The sequence below is a fragment of the Cricetulus griseus genome, chromosome 4 (genome assembly GCF_003668045.3).
Source record: "Cricetulus griseus strain 17A/GY chromosome 4, alternate assembly CriGri-PICRH-1.0, whole genome shotgun sequence".
NCBI classification, from domain to species: Eukaryota; Metazoa; Chordata; class Mammalia; order Rodentia; family Cricetidae; genus Cricetulus; species Cricetulus griseus.
In genome coordinates this window covers 119236426-119261369 of record NC_048597.1, presented here as the reverse complement: position 1 = coordinate 119261369, position 24944 = coordinate 119236426, and the positions used below count along the sequence as shown (strand labels likewise).

At 39.5% G+C, this 24944-nt stretch overlaps 1 protein-coding gene, 1 long non-coding RNA gene and 1 pseudogene across 12 annotated transcripts in view; 1 reads left to right on the top strand and 2 right to left on the bottom strand.

Annotated features, from left to right (window-relative positions):
• Gria4 (glutamate ionotropic receptor AMPA type subunit 4) overlaps window positions 1–10124 on the top strand; it is a 351745-nt gene extending 341621 nt beyond the window's left edge. For both annotated transcript variants that reach the window (XM_035443428.1, XM_035443427.1), the window contains exons 15-16: window positions 943–1077; window positions 9960–10124. In XM_035443428.1, the coding sequence (XP_035299319.1) occupies window positions 943–1077; window positions 9960–10124 (300 nt within the window). The remainder of the gene's footprint in view (window positions 1–942; window positions 1078–9959) is intronic.
• The window catches only part of LOC107979488, a 46576-nt gene extending 23129 nt beyond the window's left edge, over window positions 1–23447 (bottom strand). For 2 of the 10 annotated variants that reach the window (XR_004769548.1, XR_004769550.1), the window contains exons 1-2: window positions 23392–23447; window positions 22024–22159 (exon numbers count right to left, since the gene is read on the bottom strand). This is a non-coding gene — a long non-coding RNA (uncharacterized LOC107979488). Of the gene's footprint in view, window positions 1–10784; window positions 10945–19477; window positions 22160–22619; window positions 22759–23391 lie in introns of those variants that run through there. The other 8 variants (XR_004769547.1, XR_004769551.1, XR_004769549.1 and 5 more) reach the window with 8 other exon arrangements.
• Window positions 15352–15868, bottom strand: LOC100758375 (annotated as a pseudogene).
• Window positions 23448–24944: the final 1497 nt, after the last annotated feature.

The window sequence follows — 24944 nt, the reverse complement described above, 5'->3', positions numbered from 1 at the left end:
CATTTTAAGTGGCAGTGGAATTAAAATTTTCAATCAGTAAGAGTAATTATAAATACTTTGGTCCTCAAATTGAATATATTTTTATTGAAAATTATCTTCAAAAATCCAGAAGTAGTAACATAAATCTGTAATCCCAGAACTTCAGAAACAGAGACAGCAGGATCAGGAGTCAAAGTTAACCTCAGCTCCATAGTGAGCCAACCTAGGCTACATGGGACCCTGTCTCAAAAAAACATTAAATTAAATTAAAATTTTAAAAATACCTAAAATTATGAATTTTGCAAAATAGCATTTATATGTTGTATATTATTGAATGTAATATGTACAACAGTACATTACAAATACTATTGCTAAGTAGTATATAAAGTTCAAAATTAATATTGCTCATGAGGTTTTTCCCTATGGATGCATTGGAAGAATAAATGATGCATGCTGTAATGCCTTATTATTTACACATACTTGATAAGTTAATGATGAATTCAGTCTGACACTGATAACTTAAAGAGCCTTAGTTCTGTAATTAGTAAATGTGGAATATAACTATCCAAGAGAAATATTAAAAACTAAAAATATGTTTTCAAGGGTGTTTAAACATGACATTTTTAAGTCTAAATAAGCCCTCTTCTGCCTCCCTATTTAAATACATGAATGTTTACATATTGTTAAGTATAGTGGTTTTCATTACATATTTAGTAATGATAAAATTTTTGGATTTTATTGAATGTAATAATATATAATTTATTGGTAATTACTATAATTTTCTTCCCAAGAGCTCTAAGCTTTATGTTTACATCTATAACCCTGCATTGGTGACTTATACCTGTAAATATTTCCCAGTTAAATTAAACATTTACTTTGATTGGCTACTTGGACTTTACATGTTCTTTTACCTTTCAGGTGTGACATTCCCATAGCTAACTGCAGTGTCTTTATCCTCCCTAGGACAAGACGAGTGCCTTGAGCCTGAGCAACGTAGCAGGCGTCTTCTACATTCTGGTTGGCGGCTTGGGCTTGGCAATGCTGGTGGCTTTGATAGAGTTCTGTTACAAGTCCAGGGCAGAGGCGAAGAGAATGAAGGTGGCAAAGAGTGCACAGACTTTTAACCCAACTTCCTCGCAGAATACCCACAATTTAGCAACCTATAGAGAAGGTTACAACGTATATGGAACCGAAAGTATTAAAATTTAGGGGTAGGACTTAGGGCCTACGCCAGGGAGTGGGGGATGCACCCTGTGAACTCGGTGTTGTGACCTGTCTGTCCAGTGATGGTATTGCTTGCTTCTAATTAGAGCTTTCTATTTGTGATATTTTCAGTGCACAGTGGTTCCGTTTTTGTTGGCTGCAGATGTTCTGTTTGAAACTTTATGTTGCCAATAGATATCTGCATTGTAATGGTCAGAAATATAAAAACAAATTAAAATTGCTCCACAAAATGATATAAACAGCATGATTTCCCCCAAATCGAGGAAGCTTTAAATTAAATCTAAGCTTTCCTAAACAGAGACCAGCTAAATTTCTATGACAACTCAAAGAGGCTAAAACAGAAAAAAGTAAGAGCAAAACACTTTTTAATTCATCAAAAAACCTAGGGAGCTGCTTGTATTTGGTAAGGTTACAATATTTTCTAAAGAAATAGTACATATAAAGGATCCACAACATAGTAAAGACTGCATGAATTTTTAGCTCCTAATCTAACATGTATTTCATTGGCCAGTCATCTTTCTATATTCAGAAGCATTAATCCCTGTTGTTTGTTCATCTACCAGTAGTCCTCAAGCCAGTCCAGTAGGTAGACATATTGTCAGAATTTTGGCTATGATACATATTTATTAAATGAGATTCAACTTATACAAGACCACTTATTACTGAGGCATTCTAGACAATCTAGGCCTTCTCCATCCAAGATGTCAGATAAATACATATGTATGTATACAAATATGTATGTATACATATATATGTGTGTATATATATGACATAGAGAAAAGTGAAATATTGCAGTGAGTTATTATGCATTTTTTCCATTTCTCCATGTTGGCTCCTTTTTTAAAAGCCACATCAGCCCTACTTATACACTCCCCTTGTGTCATATTAAAAACAATGCACACTCAGGGAAGTACAGATGGAAATTAACTTTTTCAGAATCTAAACATTTACTTACTTCCTCTAATGATCGGAGGTGGTTTTAAAATAAGGCCCTGATGAATTTAGTATTGCTCTTCTAAAATCAGAATGGTAACAAAACCATTTTTTATAATAGCCTAGTGAATCAACTATTTCTTTTGATTACATGATAAATGAGTCATTGAAGCTTCAAAGAGACAGCCAGTACCTGAGGCAGCTGAAAGCCAAGGAAACAAATATAATATAATGATATGTACATCTGAGGTTGTGCCAAAAAATATGGTCGATTTAATATTTATTGACATAGAAATTTCTGAAGTGTGTGCTACTTTCTGAAAGGAAAGAAAGAAGCTACCCTTGAAGAACCAGACTTTGCCACTTCTCCCTGCCTCCCATAAACCCATGGGTGAACACACTTGCAAAATATGACCGCTCCAGGTGCTCACTTGTCAATTTCCTGAAAACCATAAAAACTAAGCCCCCAGTTCACTCAAATAAAAACACTAAGAGCACGTCTTCTGATGTGGTTAGCAGCTGTGGGAGAAATTATTTGAAAATTCATGAAAATAAACTGAGACTGTGCAAGGTTGATGACCATTTAGAAAATGCTTTTATCTTAATTTTTGCTGAATTGAAGAAAGATCTTCTTTCTTCTGACCTATGTTATTTGGAATGAATTTTGATATCAATTTTATAATTCATCTTATTTTTTGTGTTACTAAAACTGAGTTTCTTGTTCATTAAAATCATTTGATAAATCCAAGATGGAGAAGTAATATTCAAAAGTTTATTAAAAAAAAACACCAATGAATGCCATTTATTACAAAAGTCTGGTAAAATGTTACAGAAAAGAGTTAAACATTCCCAGGTTAGGTACAGGTTAGAACTTTTACATCATAATGTTTTTTTTAGTTGAAGACTATCATTGAAGTTCATCATATGTTATCACTTTTAAGGCTAAATTTGAGCTTATAAAATATGTTTTAAATATAGACAAAGCATCCATAGTCATGTAATTTTTAACTTTAAAACAGTAGCATTCAGAGTAAATGAAAATAATTTGTACCTGCAGCAAAGACTTGAGAGTAAATATTGTTATATTTTTCTCCTTTTAAAAACTTTGCAGAGACTGACATAGCCACTCATGGCTAGAATCCTAGCATTTGAAAGGCTGAGACAAGGGGATTGCTGTAAAATTTAGGCTAGCCTTGGCTATGGACAGAGATTCTGTCTTGAAAGAAAGGAAAACAAAAAGAGAAGAAAAGAAGGGGCTCTATTGACTATAATTAATTGAGTATTAATTTAGATGCTAACCAGAATCTCCAAAACCAAACTCTGGAAACTTTATACATAGAAGATCTACTAAGAAATGCAGCAAAGGGCCAGAGCAATGCTCAGATGTTTGGCGGGCTAGATCCCTAATGGAGAACCAACTCTTACTTCCCAGCACCTATATCAGATGGCTCACAAACACCTAAAACTGAGATTCAGAGGTTCTGATAACCTTTTCTAGCCTCTATGGACACACTCAGACACACAGCCAAACACACTCACACCACATGTACAGACACACATATACATGATACACACACACACACACACACACACACACACACACACACGTTGGCTTGCTTGGACTTACAGTCTTCTATCCTATATTTTTCAGCATCAGAATTAATTCAATCTAAGCTCCAAAATATTTCCTCTGAAAGCTACTGTGTTCCAAACAACTAGGCATCCACTAATGGGCTCTTATTTTTTTCACCTCGCCATGAAAAGGAGGATTACATTAGAAAGTTTTGAAGAAACTCCAATCCCAAACCCTGGCTTATATTTTTTTAAAGAAAGTGGTTTTGTTACACCTTCTTGCTGCAAACAGCACTGTTCTTAAGTTATAACCATACCAAAGCACTCACAAGAATCTCTCTTGTCAAAGCAAAATGACTTACAATGCAATACACTTCTGAGTTCCCAGGTAATATTCTGTCATGAAGGATGGGTCTTTTCACATGTCTGTCGTTGTTATTGTTATTGTTTTTTGAGACACAGTTTCTCTATGTAGCCATAGGTGTTCTGAAACTCACTCTGTAGTCCAGACTAGCCTCAAACTCAGAACTCACCTGCCTCTGCATCCGCAGTATTGGGATTACAGGAGTGCCACCACATGTTTAAATGTAACCAAATTTCTCTACTTCCAGCTCTCAAAAACTGAATTTCAGTTTTTGTACATTTTGTACATTTTTTAAAAATGTGCAATATGTTCACTTATTATTTTAGGTTACACAATTTGTATTCAGCAAAATGAATCCTTCAGTGCTTTTTTTATACAATATATTCTGATCATGGTTTTCCTCTCCCACCTTCCTACATCCTAAGCCACCTGAATTCAACTCCCAACAAAGCAAAATTTATTTGGAATTTTATCCTAATTTTTCCCTTTACAAACAAGGGAAAATTCTTCCCTGTCTGGATATTCATTCACTGGACAAATATTTACTGAGTGCAAATTCAGGTACCAAATAAAATCTAAAGTTTGGGGCCACCAAGATGGCTTAGAGTGTAAAGCCCTTTGCTACAAAGCCTAATGACCTAAGATCAATCCTCAGGCCCACATGGTAAAAAAAGAAAGAAAGAGAGAGAGAGAGAGAGAGAGAGAGAGAGCACACACACACACAGACACACACAGACACACACACACACACACACACACAAGCACGCACAATTAATAATAACTAAAGATAATTTTTAAATACCAGATTTTGATTTCAAGGGACTAATGGAAGTTAACCAGAGTGTCATTTCCCTAAAATCTTCATCATATGCCAAATTATTCTAAATACAAAAGCTTATGATGTTTCTATAAACTCCTATCCTAAATCCTCATTATGAAAATAGGCATCAATTTCTCACTATACTTATTTGATTACTGTTAGATTCACCTTTATTTTAATCACAGTTAAGTCATTAAATGCAATTTGAGTTCAGCTTTTTTATAGTTCATTTTAGTTTGGTTTTTAGCATACTATTCTCAGTTATAAGTCCCTCTCCTCTTCCCACTCCCCCCACCTTCCCCTCATCCCACCCCCTATCTGCTCTGGAAAGAGAGAGAAAGGCCTCCCATGGGGAGTCAACTAATTCTGTCCCGTCACCCCACTGAAGCAGGACCAGGGCCCTCCCCACCCTCCTCCATGTCTAGGCTGAGTAAGACATCTCTCCATAGGAAATTGGCTCCAAAAAGCCAGTTCATTCATTAGGGATAGCTCCTGGTCACACTGCCAGTGGCACCACAAACTGCCCCAGACACCACTGTCACCTGCATTCAGAGAGTCTAGTTAGGTCCTATCTGGGTTCCCCAGCTGTCAGTTCAGAGTCAGTTCAGATCAGCTGTTTCTATGGGATTCCCCATCAGGGTCTTGACCCCTTTGCTAATATCATCATTCATTCCTTTCTTCAACTAAACTCTGGTACCTCAGTCCAGTAGCCACTTGTGAATCGCTGCATCTGCTTCCCTCAGTTACCAGATGAGGGTTTCAAGAGATAGTGTCTATTTCCCCTTCTTAGGCTGATCCATGTATGTCCCTCTTAGGGTCTTCTTTGTTACCTCTCTTCTCCGGAGTTGTATACTGTAGAATGCTTAACCTTTGTTTTATGTCTAATATGCACTCATGAGTGAATACATACCATAATTGTCTTTCTGGGTCTGGGTTACCTCACTCAGGATGATTTTTTTTCCAGTCCATTTGCCTATGATTTCAAGATGTCATTGTTTATTACCACTTAGTAGCACTCCATTGTGTAAATGTACCACATTTTCTTTATCCATTCTTCAGTTGAGGGGCAACCAGGTTGTTTCCTGGTTCTGGCTGTTATGAATAATGCTGCTGTCAACATAGTTGTAGTATAAGTGTGCCTCCTTTGGGTATTTGCCTAAGAGTGTTATTTTGGGGTCTTGAGGTAGATTGATTCTCAATTTTCTGAGAAACCACCATGCTGCTTTCCAAAATGGCTGTACAAATTTGCACTTCCACCAGCAACAGAGGAGTGTTCCTCTTTCTCCACAACCTCTCCAGCATAAGGTGTAATCCATGTTTTTTATCCTAGCCATTCTGACAGGTGTAAGATGGTGTCTCAGAGTTGTTTGGATTTGCATTCCACTGATGGCTAAGGGTGTAGAGCAATTCATCAAATGTCTTTCAGCATTTGAATTTCTTCTGTTGAGCATTCTCAGTTTAGATCAGTACCACATTTTTTAATTGGATTATTTGCTATTTTGGTGTCTAGTTTCTTGAGTTCTTTGTATATTTGGAGGTCATCCCTCTGTCAGATGTGGGGTTGGTGAAGATTTTTTCACATTCTGAAGGCTGTCATTTTGTCTCATTGACAGTGTCCTTTACCTTACAGAAGCTTCTCCATTTCAGGACGACCCATTTTTTAATTGTTGTTCTCAGTGTCTGTACTACTGGTGTTATATTTAGAAAGTGGTGTCCTGTGCCTATGCATTCCAGAGTAATTCCCATTTTCTCTTCTTTGAGGTTCACTGTGGCTGGATTTATGTTAAGGTCTCTGGTTTATTTGGATTTGACTGTTATGCTTAAAGATAGATATGGGTCTATCTGCAATCTTCTACATGTCAGCATCCAGTTATGCCAGCACCATTTGTTGAAGATGCTTTCTTTTTTCCATTGTATAATTAGCTTCTTTGTCAAAAATCAGGTGTTCATAAATATGTGGGTTAATATCAGGTTTTCAATTCAATTCCATTGGTCTACCTGTGTGTTTTTATGCCAAATCCAACCTGTTTTCATCATTATAGCTCTTGAGTTGAGCTTAAAGTCAGGGATGGTGATGCCTCCAGAAGTTCCTTTATTGTACTGGGATGTTTTGGCTATCCTGAGTTTTTTGTTTTTCCATATAAAGTTGAGAATTGTTTTTTCAAAGTCTGTGAAGAATTGTGCTGGTATTTTGATGGGGATTGCATTGAATCTGTAGATTGCTTTTGGCAAGATTGTCATTTTTACTATGTTGATCCTACCTATCCAAGAGCATGAGAGATCTTTATTTTCTGATATCTTCTTTAATTTCTTTCTTTAAAGACTCAAAGTTCTTGTCATACGGATATTTTACTTGTTTAATTAGAGTTACCCCCAAGATATTTTATGTTGTTTGTGGCTATTGTAAAGGGTGATGTTTCTCTGATTTCTTTCTCAGGCCTTTTATCTTCTGTATATAGAAGGGATACCAATTTTTTTTTGAGTTAATCTTGTATCCTGCCACATTTCTGAAGGTGTTTATCAGATGTAGGAGTTCCCTGGTAGAGTTTTTCTGGATCACTTATGTAAACTATCATATCATCTGCAAATAGTGAATGTTTCACTTCTTCCTTTCCAATTTGTATTCCCTTCATTGCCTTTTGTTTTCTTATTGCTGTAGCTAGGACTTAGAATAGATATGGAGAGAGTAGACAGCCTTGTCTTGTTCATGATTCCAGTGGTATTGCTTTGAGTTTTTCTACATTTAGTTTGATGTTGGCTGTTGACTTGCTTTATATTGCCTTTTAATAAAGGCATCCCTGATTAGGGATGTTGCTTGTATCCCTGATCTCTCCAAGACCTTTATCATGAAGGGGAGTTGGATTTTGTCAAAGACTTTTTCAGCATCTAATGAGATGATCACATGATTATTTTTCTTTCAGTTTTTTTTTTTTTATGGTGAATTACACTGATGAATTTTCATGTGTTGAACCAACCATGCATCTCTAGGATGAAGCCTACTAGATCATGGCAGATGCTTTTTCTGATGAGTTTGTGGATTCCATTTGCCAATATTTTATTGAGAATTTTTGCATCGATGTTCATGAGAGAGACTGGTCTGCAATTTTCTTCCTTAGTTATGTCTTTGTGTGGTTTTGGTATCAGTGTAACTGTAGCCTTGTAAACAGAGTTTGGTAATGTTCCTTCTGTTTCTATTGTGTGGAACAATGTGGGGAATATTGATATTAGCTCTTCTTTGAAATTCTGTTAGAATCCTGTGCAGAAACCATCTGGTCCTGGGCTTTTTTGGGTTGGAAGACCTTTGATGACTGTTTCTATTTCCCTGGGAGTTATAGATCTATTTAAATTTTTATCCATTCTTGACTTAATTTGTGTATGTGGTATTTGTCCAGGAAATTGTCCATTTCCTTTAAGTTTTGCAATTTGGTGGAGTACAGGTTTTTGAAGTATGACCTGATGATTCTCTGGATTTCCTCAGTGTCTGTTGTTATGTCCCCTTTTAATTTCTGATTTTGCTAATTTGGATATTCTCACTCTGCCTTTTGGTTAGTTTGGATAAAGGTTTGCCTATCTTGTTGATTTTTTCAAACAATCAACTCTGTCTCATTGTCTTTTATGGTTTTCTTTATTTCTATTACATTGATTTCATCCCTCAATTTGATTATTTCCAAGTGTCTACTCCTCCTGAGTGAGTTTGCTTCTTTTTGTTCTAGAGCTTTAAGTTGTTGTGATAGTTCACTAGTGGGAAATTTCTCCAGCTTCTTTATGTAGGCATTTGGTGATATGAATTTTCCTCTTAGCACTGCTTTCAAAGTGTCCCATAAGCTTGAATTTTAGGAAATCTTTAATTTCTTTATTTCTTCTTTGACCCAATGGTAATTATGTTGAATGTTGTCTAATTTCCATGGGTTTGTATGTTTTTCTATAGTTAATGTCATTGAATTCTAACTTTAAACCATGGTGATCTGATAAGATACAGGATGATATTCCAAAATTTTTTGTATCTGTTGAGATTTGTTTTATTACCGTGTATATGGTAAATTTTAGAGAAGGTTCCATGAGGTGCTAAGAAGATGGAAGATGTATTCTTTTGTGTTTGGGTGGAATTTCTATAGATGTCTGTTAAGTCCACTTGAGTCATAATATCTGTTAGTTCCTTCATTTCTCTGTTTTCTGTTTTGTAAACCTGTCCAGTGGTGAAAGTAGGGTGTTGAAATCTCATACTAAGCTTAGTGCGCATCTCCTTCATCTTATTTTCCTCTTATTAACAGTAGGAATTAGTTGCTAGGAAGTATTTGGAGTCAGTAAACAGTAAACTGTAGTCAGATTTGCATGATTACAGAGCTGGCTTCCCCTCTATATAGTGTTACCTTCTACTACCTGAGAGAGAAGTCAGAAAATAAAGATTCAATGAATGTTCAGAGGCAGGCCACCCTTACTGCAGCACCAGAAGACCCTGTTCCATTCTGTGCATTCTCAAATACACCTACTTTCAATGCACCTCCTTAAAGCATAATACAAGTGAGCCTTGCTTCCTAACAGGCATACAGTGAACTATGTGTCACTCACTGTGCTGTTCTGAGTCATGTCTGTAACTCGTGTGAACAAAGGTCTGTTAGAAGAAAACAGGAAATTTGTGTACTTATGATTTAACAGTTTATCATGATTTATGAAACCATTCCTTGCACCAGAAGAAAACACAATGATTTAAAGAATGTCCATCAAACACAAGAGAGCTTTGAAGCTTCTTTGGAAGTACTAAAGTGTAGAGACCAAGTAGTGAAAAGTTTCTTCCTACACACATTTGCTCAAAAACCCAATTTTATGATCTTATAAACAGTTTTTAAATATGTGCAATCTAAAATTCTAGGATGATTAATTCATCTATTATTGTATCTGAGCTTTTCTTTCCCCTATAAGCAATTTGCCTATGACCAAAAACCACATGGAAAAAAATGCAGATGTCTAATTATCGATATTTTGGTGTTTGATGTGCCACGTTTTGTTGAAGCAACAGAAATATCATAACACCTGCCATCCTCTCTGTTTCCTTTTCATGCAACCCAGCTGACTTTTTCTGAAGCCATAAGAAACAAAGCCAGGTTATCCATCACTGGGAGTGTGGGAGAGAACGGCCGTGTGCTGACCCCCGACTGCCCCAAGGCCGTACACACAGGAACTGCAATTAGACAAAGTTCGGGATTGGCTGTCATTGCATCGGACCTACCATAAAAACCAAAAAAATAATCGAGTGCCTTAATTAAACTGTGTTGGTGACTGATGGAAATGCAGCCCACAGGGACGGGCCCAGAGTGGGTCTTGGCTTAAACCCATCCTTTGGCTGAGAGCAGGAAGGATGTTCTGAGTGCCGGACAGAACCAGTGCATGAGTTCAGCACGGAAATTCAGACTCAGATTTTATATCAGGAAAACTCACAATTTAGTTTTTTTTGGGGGGAGTCTGGGAGGGTATCTGGGATGGGTGTATTAACAGCAACAAATTCACTTGAGCGCAACTAAAACTAATCAGACTGGCCATTTAGAGCATTCAACTGTGAAGTTCTTTCTCAGAAAGGGCTTGGTCGCCACAGCAAGGGATTAATAGAGGTCAAGAAACCTGCTAGCCTGTGTCTCCAGAACACCCATGTAGTCGATGGAATAATCTGCAGCTGAGACAAGCAGTAACTAAAATGTGATAAGAAAATAAAAAACATGTAAATCCTGTGAAAAAAAACAACAAAATTTAAAGAAAGTATTTACAGTTACTTTGGAAATAAAACAATACTGAAACATGCTTGCTTTTTAACTGAAGTAAATCCAGTAGAGGACAACACAATTCTTTTTTCTAACCATCTTAGGGAACAATACATCGCAATAATTGATATAAATGGCATCACTGTAACAAACTGTAGAGACTTTTTTAATGTAAAAGTTGTTGGTCACCTTGTTTCCGGTAACCTTCACTCTGTCTCACAAGTTGGTTCATATAGTGTGTTTGTTTATCAGGAACAAAAAGAAAAGAGTGAAGAAAATGTTGACATGAAGTCATCCATCTGAAATGTAGAATTAAAAAAGACTACGGGTCACTCATGCTATCAATATAATTTACAATCCTGTTCTGTGTACAAAATTGTGGTTTTTGTACTCACCCAAAAGAATAAACTAACAGTTTTTCTTACAGTACCTATCTACAGAAGTTAAATTTTTCCCTTTGATTATCCAAATAATTTGAGGAACTCAAAGACTCCATGAGGAATGTAGAAGTCAAGGGACAGGCCATGGAAGAAAATGTAGCTTGTCTGGATTATTTCTGCTCACTATGCTTCCCTCCCTTCCTTCCGTGGGTTCATTGGGTAATAGATTAAGTTGTCAAAGATGGTGTCTTTGAATCTGGGAATGAACAGCTATTCTGACACCACCACGAGTGTGGAAATTCTACTTGACTATTTTGCTGCATAGTGTCTCTTGGACTTTCACCCTCATTCCTATACTTCTATTTGAATTCTTTGAAGGCACTGATAACAGTTTGGGGCAGACCACAGCTGAAAAAACTCAACCCTTATTTTTACCCAGAAATTGTGAATACAATTATACCATGTTTATTTTTAAGAAAAAAAAAGAACACTTATGGTTTAAAAGGTCTGCTTCATTTGAAATGATGAATGAGTTCAATGATACAGATAAAAATCACCGACTGAGGGATCATTGCAGAAAGCACAAGTTATGATGACTCCTGAAGTGTGGCCTTGAAGAATGAGTTGAGTTTTCATAGGAGGAGGTGATGGTAAGAGCCTATGGGTGAGCAGACAAAATGCCACTTCTTTTGTCAGTGGCCTGTGTACAGGGCTTGTGCAGCAAGGTGGCCTGGCGAGGGCACAGGGTGTGACACCACCTACACTCTGGCAGAAATATGGAGAACTGATTTCCTTCCCTTCAATCATTATAATTCCTGTTCAATATCTGTGCATCACTACAGCATAATCCTTATAACACTGTATGCACTGTCTGTCCCTCAGGAAAGGTGACTTCTGTTATTGAGCAAATGATTCCTTTCACAATCTGGGCCATCCCTGATGTCTTTTTCTCTTACTCCTACCTAACTTCTCAGCCAGCAAATGGACCTCCACAGCACACAGAATACTGCATCTACCATTTCTTCAGTCTGTGGCTCTTCTCTGTCTTTACCTGACTGTCACTCATCCTTCAGCACTCCAGTTGAATTTTCTTTGTGCTGGAAACATTTCCATGATTACCCACCAGCCCTGCCTATGACACCAAGTTATGTGCCATTCTTAATGTTTCTCACCCGTTACGGCACTCACCATACTGCATTGTAATTGCCCGTGTACTTGTCTGTAAACTACCAGACTGTCAGCTCCTTGAGGGCAGGGACTGTGTCTATCTTGTTCACAGTTGTATCCCCAGCACCCAGCACAGTGCCTGGCATATTGTAGGTGCTTAATAAATATTTGTTGAATGAAAGAACTAATTGAATTGATTTAATTAAGTTGAAGCAGAAAAACGTATTTTCTCCTCAAGAGTCCCTTGGGTGTTAATTCCGTATAGAGTGGGATAAAATGAAACAGAAGGTTGGCTGACCTCATGATATTTTTTGAGTGACACTGAAGAAAATAGCTAAAAAGAAGTATACAATAAAAGACTCAATAAATTTTCTCCTTTTAATTTTTCAAGATAGGGTTTCTCTGCATTACTTTGGCTATAGGAAAACCTGCTCTGTAGACCAGGATGGCCTTGAACTCACAGAGATCCACCTACCTCTGACTCCAAAGTGCTGGGATTAAAGTTGTGAGCCACCACACCCAGCTTTTCTTTTTTTTTTTTTAAGACAATGCAAAAACAGAGAAAATTTTATTTGGTATCTTATAAAGAGCAGTGGGCCTGGCAGTAACAAGAGTACTGCCCAAGGCAATACTCTCTAATCAGATGGGTGGGGTCCCTGTTTACCTGTATCTCTGTAGCACAGTTTACTTAACTAGGATAGTAAGCACTTCAGAACAAGGATTAAGCTTAGTGTTAAGATATACTTTTAAAAATAGCTTTCATTTAAACTTGTAGTGGATTTCTGCTATTTCAAAGAGTTATATTTTTTACAATGTAAAGTAATTTTGGAAAACAGAAAAGAATAATTTTGTAACCTACTGGAGTCTTAGCAGCTGAACTGATGCTAAACTTAGAAATTTGATTTTAAAACATGTGAAAGTTGAGTGTGGTGAGAGAGCTCAATGGGAAAAGCCTGATGACGGTCCATATAAAGGGGGAAGGAGAGAACCAGCTCCACAGAGTTGTCCTCTTGCTTCCATACGTGCACTGTGGAATACACACACACACACACACACACACACACACCATATACACTCACACACACATTCATCATATACACATAAAAACTTGAAGTTTAAAATATTTTATTCCACAAAGTGGAAGAACCCAGTTACTGAACACAAAATATTTAGTGGAACTAAATATTTCAGGTAAAAACATCTTAGGGACTCCATAAGCTATGTAATCAATATGCAGTGACCACCATGTGGAGAACTGAAGAGAATATTACTGCAATCAGCCCCATAATTCATTGAAAATGCCGGTCTCAAAAGTATTATATTCATTTCAGGTTCCCGCATGTGTTACCTATGTTTCATTTGGCTTTCTCACCTATATAACACCTATTTAGTTTGTTTTCTAAGGCAGAGCAGGTGTTAAACATTTATTTGTCGGTGCTTTTAAGTACAACCTTATACATTAAGTCTGAATCAATGAAATGTACAAGATTTTTGTTCTTGTAAAACAGAATACCCCAACTTAACATTGCCAAGGTACTAGTAAGAGAAATAAAACCCAACGAGCATTGGTGGGGCACGCCTTTAATCCCAGCACTCAGGAGGCAGAGGCAAGCGGATCTCTGTGAGTTCGAGGCCAGCCTGGTCTCCAAAGCGACTTCGAGGATATGCTTCATAGCTACAGAGAGAAACCCTGTCTCAAAAAACCAAAAAAAAAAAGAGAGAGAGAGAGAGAAATAAAACCCGAGTCTAAAAGTGATACCTTGGACAGTCTGAGAGACAAACTGGATTGACCTGCTTTGTGGGTTGATGTTGTTGTTTGATATTACCACTCCAAAGTGCGTGTTTTCATGCACAAAAGAGTTTTTTCTCAGACAGTAGTGAAAATTGTAGTCTTATTATTTGTAAAAATTAAAAGCAAATGGAATAGGTACATATTCCCTAAGCAAATGAGCCTTTTTCAAGAAAGCTATTTACGAAATGATTAAGTTGCTAGAAGATATAAGAAATAGAAATTATATCTCATATAAAAGGAAAACACTAAACTGATTTCTGTGAAATAAGAAAAGCCTATTCACACATTTGTTTAGCTTTGACTTTATTTTCTTTGAAAGTGGAAGGGAACGCACAAACTAATGACAGATGAGATAAAGAAACACTAAAATGAAGGGGTTTGGGTAAAAGGAAAATATTCCCCCAAGTGGCCAAAGTCTATTTATCTTCTTTAAAGATTTTTATTTCTGCATGTAAGTACCCATATATGGAGGCATGTACATGAGAGTGTAACACCCAAGGCATCCAGAAGAGGTCTCACAGATCCCCTAGATGAAGAGTCACAGAAGTGCTGGAAACTGAACTCCAGGCCTTAGGAAGAGCAGAGAACTCTTTTTCTTTTTAATTTAAAACAATTTTTTTTTATTTTACATACCAATCCCAATTCCCAGTTCCCCCTCCCTCCCATTCTCCTGCCCCCTACCTTCCCCCACCTCATCCCCTAACCCGTTCTCAGAAAGGGTGAGGCCTCCCATGGGAAGTCAACAAAGTCTGTCAGGTCACCGTGAGGTAGGGCCAAGGTCCTCCCCACTCTATCTAGACTGATCCCATAGGGAATGGGCTCCAAAAAGCTAGTTCATGCACTAGGATAAATCCTGGTCCCATAAAATGCCTAAGCCACACAACTGTCACCCACATTCAGAGGGCCTAGTTCAGTAGTAATCAGGTTTCACCAACTGTCAGTCCAGAGTCAATGAGCTCCCACTTGCTTGGGTCAGCTCTCTCTGTGGGCTCCCCATCATGTTGTTGACCCATTTGTTCATATTATCACTCTTCCCTCTCTACAATTGGACTCCCATAGCTCGGCCTTATGCTTGGCTGTGGATCTCTGCATCTGCTTCTGTCAGTTACTGGATGAAGGTCCTTTGATGATAGTTAGGGTAGTCAACAATCTGATTACAGGGGAAAGGCAGTTCTGGCTACCTCTGCACTGTTGTTTAGTTTTATCTGGGGTTATCCTTGTGTATTCCTGGAAATTTGCCTAGCACCAGGTTTCCTGATAATCCCATAATGGCTCCCTCTATCAAGGTATCTCTTTCCTTGTCTTCCTCTCTGTCCTTCTGCCAATTTGACCATCCCATTCCCTCATGTTCTCCTCTCCCTCCCCCTCCCCCCACATTCCCAGTTTACTCAAGAGATATGAGCAGAGAATTCTTAAGTGCAGTGTCATCTCTCTAGCCCTAAGCAAAGTAGGTTTGGTTTTTGTTTTGTTTGTCTTTTGAGCCAAAATTTTTTCTTTCACTTCTTGCACTTGAAGTGCTCTTTGATAACATGCATCCTTGGCCTGAGATTCTTTCCCATAGTTCTTAACCACTACACCACTTTCCTGTGGCTTCTCCTCTCTATAAGTTTTACAGAGGCCTCCCCATTCCCCGAGTTTCTTGTTGTCATCAACCTTAATCAGGTTGATTTGATGCTCAGCACAAAGTGTCTCCACCAACTTGTCATATACAGGCTCATCAGAGTTGAATGCCAGCACACAGACATGGGCTTGGCATTTGTCTAAGGCTTTTGCAGTTTCAAGTATGCCACATGATAGTCCGTTTTGGACAAGGTGATCTTCACCACCTCGTGCAGGGCAGTATTGACATCCATTACACCTCCAGCAGCAATGCCTTCTCGGCCATGCTAGTGGATTACAGGTGAGGCTTAATCTTGAGCACACCAGAGCCTCTGTGCCCCTGCAGCTCCGAGGCAGCAGGAGAAAAGGACAAAGAGTTTAAGTGAGGAGGGATGCATCGCTCCCAGTGCTTATATTAGTAAGTGTGTAATACTTAGTGCCTTCCTCATTGATAGGATGCAGACTTCTGACAGGATGCAGACTGACACTCTAAGTGCCTTGGAGGATGGAATCAAGTAGAATATTCTCTGTCATGTTTGAAACGATGCTAAGAAACCATTTATCATTGCCTGTATAGAAATGTCTGCCACCTCGTTAATGCCAGTTTTCCAACATTAGTGTGAAAGCTTTAGACTTTTAAAAACAGAGTCTAAAAGCAATTTAGTTCCTATCTGGCTCCATTTTGAAATTATCATCTTTTATACACAGAGAATTGGTGTTTTTTCAAACTTCTCAGTCACAGGATCCATCAATCCTACCTACCTGGCATTTCTCAGAGACATTCTTCCCATTATTCTCTCTCCACTGTTAGAGTATGTGTCTTTAAAACCCTTGGGACTGAGCTGTCACCTGAGGCTCAACCCAGTGGATTTAGTCCTTGTCATTCATACAATCTGACATGCAAGTTATCCCATTCCTCTGCATCTCTGCCTTAACATTGCCCTTCCCACTGTTAACTTCCCCCAACTCCAGCCACCATTCTCAACTTCAGTACCAAATAAGGAAAACCCTCCCATCACTCCGTATTCCACACAAACACAGAAGGTAAAAGAATGACCACCCTTGAAATTAATGCCTCAGACTACACACACACACACACACAAAAATACATTTATGATATAGAGATATAGCTTAGTGGTTAAGAGCACATACTGCTCTTGCAGAGGACCTGAGCTTGGTTCCCAGTACCTGTGTCAGGTGGCTAACAAGCACCTGTTACTCAGGCTTTAGGGAATTTCAACACCCCGGCTCCCATTGACACACACACACATGCACATAAATGCAAACAAACACACATACACACTTTTATTGAAAAATAATAAAACTAAATCCCCCCCCAAAAAAAAAACCCTTTTCATAGAAGTATATGCCATCATGCCAGTGATATGGTTCAGTATGCAAAAAATGCTTGCTGAGTGTGGTAGTTTGAATGTAATTCGCCACCATAATCTCACAGGGAGTGGCACTATTAGGAGGTCTGGCATTGTTGAAGTAGGTACGGCCTTTTTGGAGGAAGTATGTCACTGTGGAGGTGGGCTTTGCAGTTTCCTATGCTCAGGATACCACTCAGTGTCTCAGGTGACTTCCTGTTGCCTGCAAAATGTAGGACTCTGAGGTACTACTTCAGCAACACATCTGCCTGCACACCACCATGCTTCTCACCATGATGATAATGAACTAAACCTCTGAAACTACAATTAGATATTTTCCTTTATAAGAGTTGCTGTGGCCATGTTATCTCTTCACAGCAATAAAAACCCTAACAAAGACACTAAGTCTGAAAATCCCAGTTCAATCCCTGAAACTCAGAGACGAAGGTGAGAGCTAAATCCAAAATGTTTCCCTCTGACCTCCACAAGCACCAAACACACATGCATATACATATTAAATTAATTTTCAATATGTTCTCAGCAGAATGGGGGTGGAATCTCAGTATTGTAGCTAGAGCACTGTGAATGTAAGCCAAGTTTGGGTAACATATCATTCCATGCTAGCCTATTCTGTTTAGCAAGACCTTGTCTCAAATACAAAAAGAAGAAAGAAAGCAATAATAACAAAAAGGAAATAAATCATCTGTCCATCTAACCACACTTAAAAGGAACTCATGAACAACTTGCTTGTCCACATTGGTTACTTACTGACTTATCCATCATTGCCATATATTCACTAAGGAATTTGGAGTGTGACCTATTTAGTACACCCTAAGTTCAATTGTCATTCTGAGTAAGGTCAGTAAAAAGGCTTCACTTAAATTCCTTACTCCCCAAAGACTTTTGCCTGTATGTTCTTCAAATCACTCATGATAAGGGACATACAGCAGATCTATGATCCTCATCTCTTTATCTTCCTCTGGATAATACCCAACTTTTCACCTTGACTTCCAATCTTGAGCTAGTTGATGAAGAGAGTGTCCTTGAGTCTGATATTTAATCCAACCAATTGACTCCGTCAATTTATCAAAATGTTCTTGCCAAGGTCACTTTTAAGCTCAATGTAGCTAAATTGAATAAAGAAATTAAATATGGAATTAAGCCAATTAAGCTCTTATGGATTTGCTTGGATGATAATGTCCAATTCATGTGTAGCACAAAAGGTACAGCCATTTGCCCTTAATCCTTTGTTTGTGCCTTCTCAGTAAACTTTGTTACCTAGTTTTTCACAACAAACATTTCTCAACTCAGGCTTGAAAATTTTATCCACATCTCTTCTCACAGGACACATCCATCTGGTAGATCTCCCTACCACCAAAAGGTCTACAGTTACCAATAAAGACATTTCTCTTATCTATTCTGGTCCCATATATTCAATTGCTTGATGATTTCCTGTTTTGACCTCTTGCTTAAAACATATCAACCTTTTCATGTCTTTATGTGTTTCTAACATAAACATGTATCCAATCTCCCATTTCTTCATCATGCTCATATCTAATTCCTTAGTATATTCAGTTCCTTCTATCTCCTTAATATTTCTTTCCCCTTCCTCATGATCATCAATTTAATTTTGGGACTTAAACAGTTTTATGCTGGCATTACTATAACCTCCTGATGAACTCCTTGCTTCTTATTTTACTCATATCTTCCTCTAGGTAAAAATGATTTTCCTCAAACATAAACATAATTCCACCAGAACCCAATTAAGATTACTTAGTGTCTATTCTATAAGGCCTGTCAGCATGTCTAACATCTTTTCTCACCAACTTTTCACAACAAAAGCACAAAACAATTCACAAGTCTACTTTTCAGAATCCTTTGTGTCCTTTTGTTTTAAACTTTTGCCAATCCTTTCTTCTGTTGGATTGCTCTTGTTTCAAAGAAGATCCAATATTATAACCAACAGAAACAATACACTCTCAGTGAAGCAAAAAAATATATTTATTAGTGAGAATGAGCTACTTGAGAGTGTGATGGTTTGAATAAAAATGGACCCCATATGCTTATGTGTTTAAACGTTTGGTTCCCAGCTAGTGGAACTATTTGGGAAGGGCTGGGAGGTGTAGTCTTTCTGGAATAGGTATGATTTTATTGGAGGAGGTGTGTCATTGGGATCTGGGCTTTGAGTTTACAAAAGCCCACACCAGGCCAAGTCTCTCCTCTCTTGCTGCCTAGCGCCTATTGAAAAGGATGTAAAACTTGCAACTACTGCTCCAGTACCATGTCTGCCAGCTTCCTGCCATGATGAGCATACGCCAGCCTTTTAACTCTAAGCAAACCCCCAATTAAATGCTTCCTTTTATGAAAGTTCCTTGGTCATGGTTTCTCTTCTTTTTACTGCAATAGAACAGTGACTAAGACAGATTGGTCCTAGTTTCCCAGACAACCAAAGATGATGATATGCTGTTAGCTCTGAAAGCAGCTATATCCATGATCTAGCCCAAAGACTTGTCCAACCCCCCAGTGAACAAATGCATCACTGCTTTTCTTTATTGATTCTTTGTGGGTTTCACATCATGCATCCCTATCACATCCATCTCTCTGTCACTTCATATTCACCCTCCACCCTTGCAACCTCCATCCCAAATAAAACAAAATTCAATAGAAAAACAAAAAGCAGAAAAAAACAATAACAACCAAACAAACATAGAGAATAAAACAGCATGGAAGCTGAAGTGTGACAGAGTGAGTCACATAGTAGTATACTTTGATCCATACATCTTTACTTGTAAGTGTTCATTGGGATGAGTCATTGGTCTGGTTCAAAGCCTCTGGCTTCTGCTATGTCCTCAATACTGGACCTTCACTGGGACTCCTATTGGACATCCTGTTGTTGCCTTGTGTCAAGGACATCCTGCAGCTTTGTGTCTTCAGGTCAGGCCCTGCACATGCTTCAGCAGTTCATAGATGAGGTGGATGTTGGGGTGGGACAACTCATAGCCCTGGCTCTGGTCCTGGCTGATAGTTCAGTTGGTCGGCTTCCAGCTTTCTCTCATCATTACCAATAGAGAGAGCTCTCCAGCATTGCCCCAGCTAGCAAGGTATGGAGCCTGCTCTGACACCCTTGGGATGGGCTCACCTGCACCCACACCTCCAGGGCCAACTCTACTGTTTTCTAAGCAAGGTACAGGGTTCCCTCTCCCTAGTGCTGAAGTTGGTGAGGTACAAGGCCAGCTCTCCCAAACTCATGTCATGCTATCAAGGCCATAGAGGGCAAGGGATGGGGGTCATTTTTCTCTCTCACCCATATCACCACATGGCAGACAAGTAGAGTTGGGTCAGCTCTTCTGCTCTCCAGCCCTTAGGGTAAGTTCATCTCAGCCCCTGTAAGCAGGGCCAGCTCTATTGTGCTGCCCAGCTGAGGTGCAGAATTGTTCTCCTGAGTGCTGCAGCCAGTGAAGGACAGGGGCAGCTCTCCCACTCTCACCAGGACTATCATTTCCACCTGCAGGAGGTGTCAAGGGGTGAGGAGGTATCTCTCCCTCACCCATGTCATGGTAAGAGACAGATAGTGCAGCCAGCTCTCCCACTCTCATGCCTTCAGGACCAGCTTACAACCTTACCCTCCATCAATGGGGTCAGCTCCACTGCACTGCTCAGCAGAGGTGCGGAGCCTGTTCTCCAGAGTGCTACAATTGGTGCACAGGTACAGTTCTCACTATTGCTGCAGCCAGTGAGGGGTGGAACCAACTCTGTGCAGCCCTATCATTACTGTCTTCCATGGCAAGAGGAATCACAGACATTAACACAGACCAAGGCTATGGCAGGGCCAAGGACCCAGATGTGGCCCTTGTCAGCAGCCCAGACCAAGATGACACCATGGCCCTGGGTGGTAGTGCATGCCATTCAGATCTGTATGGCCCTGGCAGAGGCATGGCCTTCACACACTAACATGAGCCTAGGTGGCAGCCCAGGATCTGGGTGGCAACATGAGCCATGGATGTCAACACAGACCCTGACTGTGGTTGGTCATGGGACCCCAGACATCGTCTTTGTGAGCAGCCAAGCCAGGATGTCAGCATGGACCCAGGTGGTAGTACAGCTCACTCAGATTGGGCTGCCTGGCCCTGGAACACCAATATGGCCTCAGATGGCAGCTGAGATCCTAGGCATGCACTCTGCCCTCATTGGCAATAGGAGCCACGAACATTAACACAGACCATGCCTGCAGCTGGGCCACAGAACCAGACATGGCACCAGCCACTCTTCTACCCATAAGACCCCCTGGTCCTGGTTGGCAGTGCATTTCACCCAAGTGTTTATGGTCCCTGGGAACAGCTTGGGCTCTAATGTCATCATGACCCTAGCTGGCATCACAGGTCACCCAGATTGGCATGGCCCCAGTGACAGTATAGCACTATAGCACTCAGGTGCCAATATGTCCCAAGGTGTCAACCCCGCCCCTTGTGCCTCCACTTTGCCTTCAGTGCTTAAGAGTAGCCACAGACATCAATGTAGACACTGGCTACTGTAGGGCCATGGATCCAGACATGGATTTCAGCTGTAGTTTAGGTCTGGATGTCACCATGGTCCTAAGTGCTAGCACTTGCCACCCAGCTCTGTTTGGTCCCAAGGGTCATATGACCCTAAAACACTAATTTAGCCTCAGGTGTAGGCCCAAACTACAGGCCTCTGCATGGCCCTCTGTGGTAATAAGAGTCACTGACAACAACACATAGCCTGGCTGCTGCAGAGCAATAGACCCAAACATAGCTCCTGGCAGCAATCTAGACGTTTGGAAGTAGTGCAGGACTCTTTGAATGGCATTGCCCCTGCAGGGATAAATCCCTTCGACCCCCACATGGACACCCAGCCTCTGGGTGTCCACAGGGCCTTCAATGGTAACAGTTGTGTCAGGGCCACAGACTTAGACTTGGTCCTTGGCAGCAGCCCAGGCCCAGACATCACCATGGTCTGGGTGGCAAGCAGGTCTCCCATGTCCGAGGTTTCCTCACTGCCCTTGGCTCCCCAGCACATGAAAGTTTCTGTCTCTTTCTTCCATTCACCCACCATATACTCATGCACCATAATGTTGCTGGACAGGACAAAGGATACCGCCTCTGAGTTTCTGTTTTCACAGCCTGAGAAGGTAGTTTATCTTCTAGAAAGTTCCATTGCCCACGAATCACTTCTATCCAATTTGAAGCTGAGGAAATGAGCAACAGGTTTCATTGTACTAATGTTTAACATGGAATATACAAACAAGAAGACATTCAAAAATATCCAAAAGCTGTGTGTTTTATTCCTATTACTATTTAGTCATCAGAAAAATATCCTAGAAATGATATCCTTGGGCAGACACTAGTCTCAGTCTGTAAAACACACCATTGCTATATCTTGTGACCTGCACTTTCTTTTCAAATATCATTTAACCCACTGACATATGATCACTTTCATAAATGTTTCCATTTTATCTGTAAGCATCTGTTAACTAGAATTTTCTCCATTGCTGGTACCAGTACTTGCATCTTTATAGTAAAGAATGTCAGAATACTCAAGAGGAATATCTAAAATCTTTTGTTGGAGGGTGTGTGTATATATGTAGGCCAGAAGAAAGGTTTGGACATTGGTCCTCCCTGGCCATTTTGTTTGAGACAGCAATTTACCTGATCACTGCTGTGCACTGCAGCTATCTGTCCCGCAGTCATCCAGGAATTCGTCTGTCTCCACCTCCCATCTCACTAGCAGAGCACAGGAACTGCAGGTGTGAATTACTGCACCTGGCTGTTCATGGTTCTGGAGGAACTACAAATGTGTATTACTGCATCAGGCTCTACATGGTCCTGGAAAACTCCTTATATGTATAACTGCACCTGGCTCTGCATGGTTCTGGAAAACTCCTGGTGTTTATTACTGCACCTGGCTCTGCATGGTTCGGGGGCCTCAGACTTAGGTCCTCCTACTTCTTTACCCACTGACCATCTCTCCAGATCTCCCTCCATGACTTTCCTATTTTAATAAGTAGGAGGGATAGATGTTGCCAATAATACTTTGACATTTCCACAAAAGAAGACATTCTCATCTTGATTCATGTCAGAATGACTACATTCTAATAGAAAACTTGGTGGTAAAGGATCTAGAAGCATCCATGGGGGAATCAGTGAAAATCAAAACTTCATTATTTTCTTTGTTACATAATTGTGATAAGAAATGAAAAAGAACCACTTAACAAATTTGCCCATAATTTAAAGAAAGTGTTTCTAAGCACTTCATTAACTTAACTTGTTTTAGTAACCACAACATTTTTTTTTTTTTAGGTTCACAGATGCTTGGCCAATGACTAGGACTTCTCATCTGCTAGCTCAGTCTTAATTATCATAAATCTATATATGTTATAAGACTTATCTTATCAGATGCCTTATTGGCATCCCTCCTTACCGGTGGCTCCCATCCTGCCGCTGGAGGAGACAAACGGGAAAAGGGGCCACTTCCTGTTTCCTCGCTAAGATATGAGTCTCCTTGCTATGTCACTTCCTGCCTGGATTACCACTTCTCTACTACATTTCCCAGAATCCTTTTTGACTCCTAGTTCCATCTAACTTGCTGTCTCATTGGCCAAACAGTATTTTATTTAACAATCAATAAGATAAACATACAAAGAAGTACTTCCCCCATCATCTATGTTATATGTATATTCATGAAATATTAATTAACGAAAAAAGAGGTCATAAATTTGAAGGACATTGGAGAGGGGTATATGGGACAGCTTGGAGAGAGGAAAGGTTAGGGAGAAATGTGACTATATCATAAGCTCAAAAATAACAAATTAAAAAGCCTTTTGAAAAGATCAAGGTTGTTTTGCTTCCCATTTATATAATTCTGGAAGAATATATAATTCCAGAGACTCAGAAAGCAGTGTGTGGGGGAGTTAGCTATGTCATTTTCTGTTTTACTGTATATGAGAACATGAAAGATATAACTGAAATGATATTGATCCTGTGTCTTTGGAAAAGTAACCACAACATTTTTAAAGAACTCACTGCTAGTTTCATAATAAAACATGAATGCATAGTGAGCAGGCATGGGTAAAAGTCTTGACCTCACCTGTTTATTTGCAAAATGACGTTAAGAGATCAGGTCAGAACACAAATCCCCTTTACTAATAAGGAGAATTTTCTAGATGACACAGGTGTCTCAGGGTGTGAAGGTTGAGTCAGAACTCCTGTGCCCTGAACATACACCATGCAGCTTTTGAGCAGTGAGAGCAAACAGTGCTGCCAGTGCCCATTCCTGTTTTTTTGTGAGCAGTTCTCAGAAAAGAATAGTGTAATAATTTAAAAACTGGACAGACTGGTGTTTGCTTTGATGTTTTACTCAAAAGGAGGGCTCCCAGGAAAACCTGGAAGCCATTGTGTGTGATATTATATGTTTGTGTATGTACATACATAAATAATGTCGATATGTATGCACATGCATGTGAAGTCCAGTCGTCAGCACTTAGGGTGTTTTCAATCACTCTGTACCCTCAGTATTTGAAGCAATGTCTTTCACTGAACCAGTAGCTCATCCACTCAGCTAGGTTGCAGGGAGCCACACATCTCCACCTTTCTGAGCTGTAGATACAGATTTATCATCATGCCCTGGATTTTTACATGGGTACTGGGAATCCAAACTCATGACCTCAGAATTGCCCAGCCTTTAATCTCCAGGGAGATACAATTTTTATAGCAAAATATTACAATTTTATTCAGAGTAAGAAAGCACTAAAAGAAGTGGCCACTGTGATAAAGACTGCAGGTGACCCTAGGCCATGGACAACCTGTGAATTACCGAAGGCTAGATATGAGGCAGCACCAAAAGAACTGCCAACACATAGGTCAGATGAAGTCAAATGATTCAAAGACACATGTACAAAGGTACAAAGGGACCACTGCAAAGGAGATAACGTAAGAGGTTTATGGTTACTTTCCTAGTTCTGTGACAAAGCAGGA